The 12,067-nt window shown below is 42.7% G+C and overlaps 2 protein-coding genes across 2 annotated transcripts in view; one reads left to right on the top strand and one right to left on the bottom strand.

The window, feature by feature from the left end:
* The window catches only part of STRN3 (striatin 3), a 104,849-nt gene extending 103,753 nt beyond the window's left edge, over positions 1–1,096 (bottom strand). Inside the window, exon 1 of the mRNA XM_065404210.1 lies at positions 803–1,096. Coding sequence (XP_065260282.1) covers positions 803–1,096 — 294 coding nt within the window. The remainder of the gene's footprint in view (positions 1–802) is intronic.
* Positions 1,097–1,451: 355 nt separating this feature from the next.
* The window catches only part of AP4S1 (adaptor related protein complex 4 subunit sigma 1), a 39,247-nt gene continuing 28,631 nt past the window's right edge, over positions 1,452–12,067 (top strand). The window contains exon 1 of the mRNA XM_065404211.1: positions 1,452–1,515. The gene's annotated coding sequence lies outside the window, so the exon portion shown is untranslated. The remainder of the gene's footprint in view (positions 1,516–12,067) is intronic.

Genomic DNA, 12,067 nt, shown 5'->3' with positions numbered 1-12,067 from the left:
GGGGTAATAGGAGCCTATATAAGCAAAAGACCCCAAAATCGGGACTGTCCCTATAAAATCGGGACATCTGGTCACCCTAGTCCAGACTGACCTCAGCTGTTTGGTTGATAGCGTCTCCAAGGGTTGGGGAGACCAGACTTATCCCATGCCTCAGTCACTGGGAAGCTCCCTTACTTAGGCCCTGACCCGAGTCTTCCCCTTTCCGGGGAGGTAGAATCCGCAGCACCTTACTCCCAGGGATTTGGGGGAGGGCTGAGCTCTTGCAGGCCTGGGGGCTCTTACTCCCGGTGACCCGCAGCCAGAGCTGTGGAGACAGCCGGCCCCGAGGGGCAGGCCCCGGCAGCCCCCGAGTCACTGCGTTCGGGAAGGTTATTGCAGCTGTCAGAGCGCGTCTTCCTCTCCCCGGGAGCGCCAATGTCCATGCGGGGAGACAGCGCCCGATCGCCCGGTCTCCACCGGGACCGGCAAGCTGAGTGTGGGGGGAGGCCTGTAGAGCACGGTTGGCTCCGGAGCCAGGAGCCCAGGCGGGCGCCATACTAGAAACTAAAATGGCTGCCCCGGGGAAGAGAGCTCAGCTCGGGCCGTGAGGGGCTGCGCCTCCACCCGCCTCACCGACAAGGGACATCGCCTCGCCGGGCACACCTCGGACAGGTACCGTCCCGCGCAGGCGGCCTCGGGGACTGGCAAGCTCCATTGGTCAACCCCCCCACCTCTCCCGCACCTAGAGCTCGGCCCACTCGCTCCCCGCCCCTGGAGCCCAGCCCCCCGCGCAGCTGGAGCCGGTCCCCCCTGTGGAGCCTACCTGGAGCTCGGCCCGCTCCACCTCCCAGTGCGCCCTCTCCATCTCGAAGCGGGCCCACTCGTGCTGGATGTAGTGCAGGATCCCCGGGATGGTGTAGTGCTGGGGTCGGGACAGCTCCGCGCGGTCCCCCGCGTCCTGACCCGCCGCGGCCGCCGGGACCTGAGGCTGCTGCCCCCCTCCGGCCCCCACGCAGCCCGCGCCAGGCTGCACATTCATATTCCCCCCTGGCTGCGGCGGCGGCTGCGGTCTCGGAGCGGCCGCCATCCCGCCTCCGACTCCGGGGTGCTCGTCCATTGTCTGCGGGGAGCCCTCCTCCTCCTCGTCCTCCCGCTGCGGGCCTGGGGCAGGGGCGTGGGGAAGCGGCGCTGGCTGGGGGGAGGAGAAGGGGTCGGGACGGGCCCGGGGAGGAGGGGGAGGCTGCGCCGAGCAGTATCCGGGTGTCAGAGCAGCGCCGAGCCGCCGCCGCCGGCCGCCATTACAGTCTCCGATCCATCTCACACCCACCCACTGCGAAGGGGGGAGGAGCAGGGAGCCGCGCGGGGCGTGCCGGGAAACAACCTCCCTCCCAGCCGAGCCCGCTGACGTGCGCATGCGCACCGGAGGTGGGGGGGAGCAGGGGACCTGGGCGGGCGGTGCTGCAGCTGGGGGTGTCTGTTCCCCCCGGACCCGCCCAGAGAGCAGGGGGCCAGGGGCAGCGCCGCTCCAGGCACTGAGTAAGTGACATAACAACAACAGGGGCTGCTGGTGCACAGTCGCTAGGACAGTAGCTGGTGGTGCTGCTTCGTCCGGCCTGACTCAGTGTCAAGTGGTCCCCTGCTCCCACCAGCCCGTGGGGGAGGCTGCGATCCGCTCTGCCCAGGCATGGCTGGGGTGGGGTTTGTTTAAAAGACGTGCCAGCAGCCTCTTGTGGGGCGGGCGGGGGTCTTCCTGCCCCCCCAACCACCCACGTGGGCACGGGGCGTCCCTGCGGTTTGTCGGGTTAAAACGGTCTCTGGGCTCGCAGGCTCCACTGGCCGCAGATTCCTCACATTGCTGTCGCATTCTTCCGATGTTGACAGCCAGTGTCAGGGCCTCCAAGCAGGCCCGGTTCCCTCCGGGGTAGGGGAGGCTCTGGCTTTGCCGTTCCTCCTCACCTTCCTGTTTTGTCACCCAGAGGGGGCGAAGGAACAGATGTATTCAGGCTCGTGTCACATTGAAACGGAGAGCAAAAGAATGAAACTTAAGGCAGGTAAAATTTAGTGCGAGTGCAGGGAAGAAGTTTGTGACAGTACCGGAGTCCCCCTGTAGCCAAGGGAAACAGTGGGAGCTCCTCCACTTGGACTGGTTAAAACGGGAAGGTTAGAGAGACAAAGTGGGTGAGGTAATATCTTTTATTGGACCAGCTTCTGTTGGTGAGGGAGACAAATTTTCCATCTTACATAGAGCTCTTCTTCAGCTCTGGGACACTTACTCAGTGCCATAGCTAGGGTGACCAAAGGTCCTGATTTTATAGGGACACTCTTGATATTCAGAACTTTGTGTTGTAGAGGCACCTATTACCCCTCACTCCCCCCTCCCAATTTTTCACACTTGCTTTCTGATCACCCTAGTCACGGTTAAATACAGGATGGAACCGATGCTTTAGCATAAGTAATTAACACATATTTTAAGGGACCATTCAAGCTTGTCTCGTTCACCAACAGAAGTTGGTCCAATAAAAGATATTATTTTTCTCTCTAATATCCCAGGACCACCGTGGCTTACAACAACACTACCTAAAACTGGACCAGACACAGCTGTAGCAAAGAGTGGCTACATAGCCTTATTGGCCCTCTGTCAAGGCTGTATCCCCACTTTGAACTTTAGGGTACAAATGTAGGGGCCTGCATGAGGACTTCTAAGCTTAACTACCAGCTTAGTTCTGGTCCGCTGCCACCATTCCCTACCCTGGGAAGCTTTTAGAAACTTTTCACCAATTCCCTGGTGAATACAGATCCAAACTCCTTGGATCTTAAACAAGGAGAAATTGACCCTTCCCCCCTCCTTCCTTTCACCAACTCCTGGTGAATACAGATCCAAACCCCCTTGGATCTTAAAACAAGGAGAAATTGACCCTTCCCCCCTCCTTCCTTTCACCAACTCCTGGGGAAAACAGATCCAAACCCCCTTGGATCTTAAAACAAGGAGAAATCAATCAGGTTCTTAAAAAGAAGGCTTTTAATTAAAGAAAAAGGTAAAAATCATCTCTGTAAAATCAGTATGGAAAATAACTTTACAGGGTAATCAAACTTAAAGAGCTCAAAGGACCCCCCTCTGTCTTAGGTTCAAAGTACAGCAAACAAAGATAAACACTGTAGTAAAAGGTACATTTACAAGTTGAGAAAACAAAGTAAATCTAAGACGCCTTGCCTGGCTTTTACTTACAATTTTGAAATAAGAGAGACTTGTTTAGAAAGATGGGGAGAACCTGGATTGATGTCTGGTCCCTCTCAGTCCCAAGAGCGAACCACCCCTTAAAACAAAGAGCACACACAAAAGCCTTTCCCCCCCCCAAGATTTGAAAGTATCTTGTCCCCTTATTGGTCCTTTGGGTCAGGTGTCAGCCAGGTTACCCGAGCTTCTTAACCCTTTACAGGTAAAAGGATTTTGGAGTCTCTGGCCAGGAGGGATTTTAGTACTGTACACAGGAGAGCTGTTACCCTTCCCTTTATAGTTATGACACCCTCTTTCTTATAAGGAATAATACAAAAGCAAACATGGCCCAAAATATAGGCTGTCTGGAAATAAACTTTTACAAAACAAAAGAGCACTAGAAATGTGATTTTAATAGCAATGGAAACAGGGGTGGTTGGGGGGATGGGACAGCGGGGTAAACAAAAACATACCCTGCTAAATTTGAAACTCACACATTGCAGCATTCTGCTAGTATATGAGAACTCAAAACTGAAGTGTGCTTGAAACTGACTAGTGACAGAAGTGAAAGTGTGTATTGTATTTCATTCTTAGCTGAATAAAAAACTGATTTACTTTTCAGTAATTTTGCAATTATTTCTCTTTTAACAATATAATCTGCTATTTGTTTTGTAAGTAAGGAGATTATTTCTTTTGACTATGCTTTTTAAACGGACAATGAAACTTATATGAAAATTTTACACACCTGCCACATATCATTCATGAAGGGACAAACTGATTTTGAATTAGTTTTAAAGCAACTTTTTAAAATATCTTAATGATGAAGGATTTCTGCAATGTGATTCAATGAGGCAGTTATTTTTTATTTGTCATCTAGTTCATTCAGAACTCTTCACAGTAAGGAAATCTTGAAAAATGTACCTACTTGCTACAACTAGTTCAATTTCACCAGTGAAATAGCAACATTCAGAGCTTTAGTGTAGGTAAGGCCAAACTGTCACAGCCTCATTGCGCTGAAATTCAACAATTATGTTGATTACATAAACCTAAAGGGATTTTATCTATCCCGTCCTACTTGACAACTCATTGCATGTCACCCATAATTAAGCAAGGTAGGGTGTTCCTCCCACCCTCCCTACGTAAACAGTACTTTCTTTAACATTTTCCATCAGTAGATGATCTGGAATTGGATCAGTTGCTCAAACTGGACAGTTTTGTTTTGTTTTTTTAATTTTATCTGTCTGCTTCCCTGCCTGCCTCCTCTGGTCCTCCAGTATTGACCTTGATGACTCTTCCTAGTTGGATGTTAAAGTTTCAGTTGTTTTGCTAATTCCTTTCTGGAATGCCCTCCTCAGCCATTGAGTCACTTCCTCTTAAAGCTTCACCTTAAAACCTTCATGGTTGCTTTAGCCTGTGCTAAACCCAGCTCCCCTTTCCATATTAGCAGATTCTTCAGTTCTCCACTGACTGTAGTTATTAATCTGCAAGAACACATGTTTAGCCAAGTCAGCCTTTTTCTCTTACTCAACTTCATCTTTATGTGATGTTTTCCCCTTTCAAGTCCCTGGATCAAACTATGTTATCTGTGATATCTTTCTGCATCTCATCATAAAGTATTCTGTGGTACTACATGTGAAGGGCCTAATATATATAAAAAAAGTATTAACAAGGTAATTTTAAAGAATTAATCTCCGTGTTTAAAACTGAAACGAGGGGAAGACAGTGAGATCTCAAATTTCAATCGTTATCAGTATCTAGGGAAGAGTGGGAAAGATTATTGCTCTTAAAAATATGATTAACTCTTTGGCAATGTCAGTACATAATTTTGAGATCCTGTGGTTTCAGTGTTGTTTCAATAGACATGCAGTGCTCCTTGGTAGTTAAGAAGCTAGGATAAACTTTTTGCTCCTTGCTTCTTCCCTGATTTCCCTAGATTAGTAGGGACTTTTGGGGTTTGGGATTTTCTTGCAAGTACTTGGTTCTCAAGTTGAAGGCCGTGTCTTCTCCACCTAAGGCTACACAGAAGTTACTCCAGCACCACAGGTGTTGTAACTCACATAACAGTAGATGAGGATGGTGACTATGTCAAAAATTACTATTATTGATAAATATTAATAATGGTGCATGATGCTTTACAGAGACTTAATAACAAAGTCCTACTCCTGGGTCAGATTCAAGACTTGCAGAAAAAAGGGAGATTTACGTGAGCTCTCCTTCCTCACTGTACACTTTCCTTTCTTTTGGTAATAAGATCATAGCCACATGGTGTGATTTCTAAAGAGTTCTCAATATAAAGTCATTTGTACGTCAAACTTATTTACCCTCACCATTTCATTTGCTTTTGCCTTCCAGATTCTCACCTTGGCACAAGCCATTTTTTAACCTTTTCCCTTCATCTATTCCCTCCCCCCCCCCCCCCAACTCCACAACTTGTCCTTACCTCTTATTCATCTAGACCAGTGGTTCTCAAAGCCGGTCCGCCGCTTGTTCAGGGAAAGCCCCTGGTGGGCCCGGCCGGTTTGTTTACCTGCCGCGTCCTCAGGTTCGGCCGATTGCGGCTCCCACTGGCCGCGGTTCGCTGCTCCAGGCCAATAGGGGCTGCGGGAAGCGGCGCGGGCCGAGGGATTGGCTTGGAGCGGCGAACCGTGGCCAGTGGGAGCCGCGATCGGCCGAACCTGCGGACACAGCAGGTAAACAAACCCGCCCAGCCCGCCAGGGGCTTTCCCTGAACAAGCGGCGGGCCGGCTTTGAGAACCACTGATCTAGACTAGGGGTCGGCAACCTTTCAGAAGTGGTGTGCGAAGTCTTCATTTATTCACTCTAATTTAAGGTTTCGCGGGCCAGTAATACATTTTAACGTTTTAGAAGGTTTCTTTCTATAAGTCTATAATATATAACTAAAATATTGTTGTATGTAAAGTAAATAAGGTTTTTAAAATGTTTAAGAAGCTTCATTTAAAATTAAATTAAAATGCAGAGCCCCCAGACCGGTGGCCAGGACCCGGGCAGTGTGAGTGCCACTGAAAATCAGCTCGCGTGCCGCCTTTGGCACGCGTGCCATAGGTTGCCTACCCCGATCTAGACACTCCTTTATTTCACTTCATACTAGTTCCATTTCCTACCTTTCTCTTGCTGATTTTGTTCCCCAAATCATCATGCATGAGTGTATATGCTCAAAAAGTACATAATGAAAACACAGCCCCTCCAAAACACCATATAACTAAGTATTTTAAAAAATAGGAGGGGGGCAAACCAACAAGATGTGTATTTTGTGACTTGTGCTCCTAAGTGAGTTAGGCCCTTTTGTAAATCTCACCCTTACGCAACTAAATATGGATTTAAGAGCCAAACTTTAGATTTCTATTTTTGAAAAATGTTGGTCTTATTTAGTTATATACATAACAGGTTAATAGGATTTTTTACATACCCATCATAAGCCATGGCAACAATCTCCCATACAGATATCCAGTGTCCACCTATGTAACAGCAATCAACCAGTATGCAAATAGTAAAACACAAGAAGATCTTGGAGAAGAACTGGCAGAGATTCAGAATGTAAATTTGAGGACAATATAGTGCAAGTACAATGGAAAAGGAAATTCTAAAGTGTTGCCCACTTCTCATTACTGTAGTTGCCCACAGCAAAGAGAATAACAGCAAACTATAGAGGTCAAGGAGCACACCAAGTCATTTGGATAACTTATTGTAAATGCAAAATCATACACAAATAAAGGAAGATGAAAACACAGCCCTGGGCAAATTGAGAATTATTTAAATGCCTCAAAATCTGTGCTTGTTCCAGGATTTTCTTTTGTTAGATAACATGAGTCAGTGATTGATTGTGACCTATTGCTAGATTGATGTATTAATAGTTAGACCATAGAACAGCCAAATTTGAGTGTAATTAATTCATTGATAAAAGTACTTACCATGCCAGAATCCCAAATGGACAAGGGATGGAAAAGGAGGTTCAGAAATAAGCAATACTGGACCAAAACACACTAATTAGAAAACTTGTCTAAAAGTGGAAATTTCCATTAGGTTTTCAAATTGGCATTTTACATACATGTTGTGCCCCTTTAAGGTGGTTAATCATTCCATGGAAGCAGCAACAGGCAAAAAAAATGTAACTGTGGAGAGCCTATCAGGTAAATTGTCACATCAGCAGTAATATATTGTACAGGAGCCTGCAGTGATGTACCAATGCATCTTGTATCAGCCAGTGGTAATGCTGTTTTGGGGGAAGAGAGAGGAAATATTGTATTTCATAAATACAATTCTTCACCTGAATAGAATTTCAATGATTTATTGCTTTTTTTTTAAGGTATGTTAACTTATGCTTTAAAGCATAAGAACCTTTAACAATAGCATTAAGTTTAAATATTAGCATAACTTTGAGTAGTGTAAAACTAAAAACTAAAGATCATGATTTTATGTATTAAAGCTAAAGCATGTTTAGTGGAACAATTAAGTAAGGGATAGGCTTACAATTCTAACATTTATTTTTAATTTTTTTTAAAGTAGTCTTGTAATGAAGCATTCATGGAATCTCATTTCACAGTTGAGTAATTTCTTATTCACATTTTAATTGTAAGCCCTAAAGTACTGTATTGCAAAAAAACCAAAAAACAAACAAACAAACAAAACCACCACACTTTGTTTTAGAATGTGAAATAACTAAAGTGATCCTGGGCATGAGGCCACCAAAGTGGCTTCAGGTTACATACAGACATCTGATTTGAATAAAAATTACATTAACACATAGAGACTTCCCTGAGGCAGCCTCAGGCTGTGTTCAGTTTTTGTATTTTATTTATTAGACGTACCAAGGGATATTGGTGAAATATTTGACAAAATAAATTGCAGACATGTTTTTGCTTCTAGTGATTAACGAGTGTTTGAAGATGATGTACTTGCATTAAAATACATTCTTTAGTGCACAGGAAAGGTACTAGATTGGTAGCTCTGGTGATTTAAGTGCTTCTGTGGATGCACAGAACAGATACAATTCAGGAAACCATAGTGCAGGCTTTGCCCTTCCAAGATGTCTCAACCACTATCTGATTAGACCATCTTTAGTTTTCTGTGTTAACCACTGACGTGGACTGAGTTCAGGCCAAGGTTTCGTAATGCTCCATGGGTTGCATGCCCTACCAGTCTTGCACTTGGAGTCACTCATAATACCTCTTAGGTAATATCTCCAAGAGATGTTCTACGAGGCTGTACTCTTAAACAGAGTGTAACAAAGGGTACTTAGATTACTGCAGTTACAGTAATTAATTTATTTACTGTATACACCCCATTGTGTTATATCAAAAGGCATAATGCAGAGGAAATACAGAAGGGAACCAAGGTATCCTCCTTATTAAATCATTGATGAAGATAATTTGTTTTAAGGGAAAGGTTACAGATATTTCTCACCTTTCTGATTATTTTTTTTAAAGTCACTGTTCTGTCTCTTACAAGTTGTCTTGCATTCTCTGTGTCATCAGGTTTTGCTTCTCATGAAATAGAAATCAACACAAAGAAAATACCTGTCTTTATTCCCTTTCTGCTGATCATGTTACCTTAATATTTCCCATATTTGTCAGAAATTATCTGAGTCTTTTGAGAGGAAGATGGAATATACAATGGTAACTGCATTAGTCCATTTTCATGCTGGTGGTAAACAAAGTGTTTTATCCCAGGCACATTTTACACATTTTTACCCTCTTATTTGCCTTTGTTTTTCCCCCTCTTCCTTTGAGCTGATAACAGCTATCATCTGATTTGATCATAATGGGTATATCCTATTTACTTATGTTTCTGAGTTTCCAAAGCAGTCCAGGAACTGCTATCAGAAACCATTAAAGCTGCTTAACAACCCCCTACTTATGTATGTGATTGTGTTTTGTACAACATGATTCTTTCTGGATTAGAGAGAGAGCTTGTTCATAAAATAGACCCATTTTTTAAGAAGTCCAGTTCTGTTATGAGAGGGATTTTTATGAATTAAAGTACCAGTTGCAGTGGTGGTTTTCATGATGTAAACAGTTGTCCAATGGAAACTGAACTGAGACTGCCAACTCACTTCTGATAGGCCATCAAACAGATCTCAGGTGGTTATGTCTTCTTTATTATTGAAATGAGCTAGATTTGAACTAGTGATGTAGAAATGGAAAGCTCTGCATATCATTACTCATCTCTTGAGCTAATTCTCCATATATAAAATTCTTATTACTGAGTCATAGAATTAACTTAAGCCAAGTTATAAAAACAGCATTAGTTATAATAAGAATGCATACAAAGAACATATATATATATATACACATACACATATACATAAATAAATGAATAGGTAAGAATCACATTGTAAGAAATGCAGTCACCTACATGAGTAGTTTGGGGATGGGTCCAGGATGGGAGAGAGAATTGGGGATTTTACCCAAAAAATACAGAGATGGAATTTTGTTTTGTTTATTTTTTTATGTACACCATTTCACAGATCACTGTAACATCTTATAGATGCACAACTCATTTCACCAGATACTGTGTATATATTTGTAGCTAAAAAGAAATAATCTTTTTATAATTTGTGTTTCATAGAAGCAAAACAGTGAATTAAAATCTGATTTTTCCAGAAATTTTGCATGCATGTGGTTTTTAGTTTTCATGAGGGAACTTGTCAGTTTTGTTTAAAGAACCTTTTTTAAATTAAACTACTTGATATTGATACTCAACTTTGGCATAATTTTCATTTTGGATATCAGCTTCGAGGCTGGTAGAAAAAGTGAGTTCTTTGGTAACCAAAATAATACTTGTACATTCCTACAGATGTTAGTCAATTACCATGTAGTGAAGTGGATAGTCTGCTTCAGAATTTAAAAAGAATAGGTTCAAATTCTTCTAAGGTTGTATTTTTACTAAATCTATGATTAACTTTTATTCTATCAGTATGATTCTACATTAGAAAATTGGTAAGAATTAAAAAATTATATATATATATATATATGATCCAAAACATTTCACATGTAAAATAATCCAAGACATTAAAAAACAATATTTTAGCCATATAAAGATACAGTATCTTTAAGATCTGCCTCTTGACACAAGGATTATCTATATAAGAGGTCAGATTAATGAAGGCACCGTTAGGACTAAGGCCCGCCTGCAATAGGATCCACACTTTATATACCTATATCTGCACATGCGTGTTTTATATTGCTTTGTAGGTAACTCAAGAAAACTCAGAAAACAAAAAACAAACTTTAACCTAAGCTTCCTCCCTTGGCTTGGATGTCCCTAGAGTATCCATCTAGGCCTTCCTCTGTCCTAATTCCTTTTGCTCAAAGAGATCATTCCTACAAGGCCAGGTGGAGTTGAGAAGCTGTATCTGTCATAGTCATTTAGCACTGAACTTCAGCTGCTTTATTTAGGATTCTAACAGGGTGGGTCAACAAAAGAGGCCTGCCACCCAACATAAACAGGCTCTGCAGTGTTTAGAAGAGATGGAAAGATTGGTATGTTTTCACCAGTTTGTCATCACCACCAACGAAATCCTGCAGTAATTTACACTGCTTCCTCTACACTATTGACTTCTTTTTCATTCAGGGTATTCCACAAGTCACTGCCAATTAGGGGAGAGCTTTGCAGCATAGCTACTGTAAGAGCCATGCTGTCCAGGAGAGATAAGGAAATGTGGGAGGCAGTGCAAGGCAGGAGGCCACCACATGAATCCCTTGAAATTTGCAATATCTGGGAGACATCCACAAGTTTAAGTGGTGGAACTCACAGCCGTGTCAATTGGGGTGGAGTGAAATGACATGCTCCTGCATATTCCCCTTCTCCCCCGTACTCCAGTGTAAAGTTATCTGGTTTGGGATGCTATGGCTGTGTATTGCTCAGGGGATATTAAAGGTAGTGAGATTGTGAAGCCTGTGGTCTCAGGTATTATTTCTCAATTAAGGTGATAGTTCTATCCAAGGACAATATTTATACAGATCTTGCTCAAGAATTTAGTCATTAAACATTTGTTGTTGTCTTTTCTTTTTTTGAAGTGATGTAACTCTGCCCTGGATACTTTTCTGAAATAGGTCAAGCTGTGTTGGCCAGTTGATTTGTTGAATGTACATTGCATTTGTGCATGTGCACAAGTCTAATTTCCTGACTTCTATGGTTTTTGTTACATGATTTTTCCAGTATCTATTTAAAAAACTATTTAGGTCACATGGTTCTATTTTAAAGATTAGAAATGCCCCTAGTGCATCTTATAATAATTAAAATGTTTGTCTGATGATGGGCAACATTGAAATTAATATTTTTAAATCCTTTCAACTCCTTCAACTATTTATTTCAGTACTTTGTATATCAACCTTGTGATTGGCAAATGCATACTTCTGAGGTTATAAATATTGCATATATATTTACTTAGCTGTAAATAGATCATTAATCTTCACTTCTTAGGGGATGACTTCTCGCTCCAGATTTTATGACGTCATCCCCCAACTAACTAGTGAAGATAAATTTCATATCAAAACCTAAACTGCAATGTCTAAGGAATTACTCAGACTACACTGAGGATAATGAAATTACATTCCTGAGATATGGGTGACCTTAATACTTATAAGTGGCTTTGCTGTCAAGAAATAATTAGGTTACATATATCACCATAGGTAAAGTCTGTATCCTCAGAGTTATTGCATATGTGGTGTACACATGTTTAATACCGTTTGCTTTAAATTTATTTAATATGTTTAGCTATTATTGTGACTAATCTCTTTATGTGCTAAGCTGTGCTGAACTGGCTAGATAGAGACTTTCTTTCCTAACAGTGAGTGAGAAGACCAAGGACATAAAAATACACCCATCCATCAGTGCTAAAACCACCCATTTCTT

This window comes from Emys orbicularis, chromosome 4, assembly GCF_028017835.1.
Source record: "Emys orbicularis isolate rEmyOrb1 chromosome 4, rEmyOrb1.hap1, whole genome shotgun sequence".
NCBI lineage: Eukaryota > Metazoa > Chordata > Testudines > Emydidae > Emys > Emys orbicularis.
This window is presented reverse-complemented; position numbering and strand designations above follow the sequence as displayed.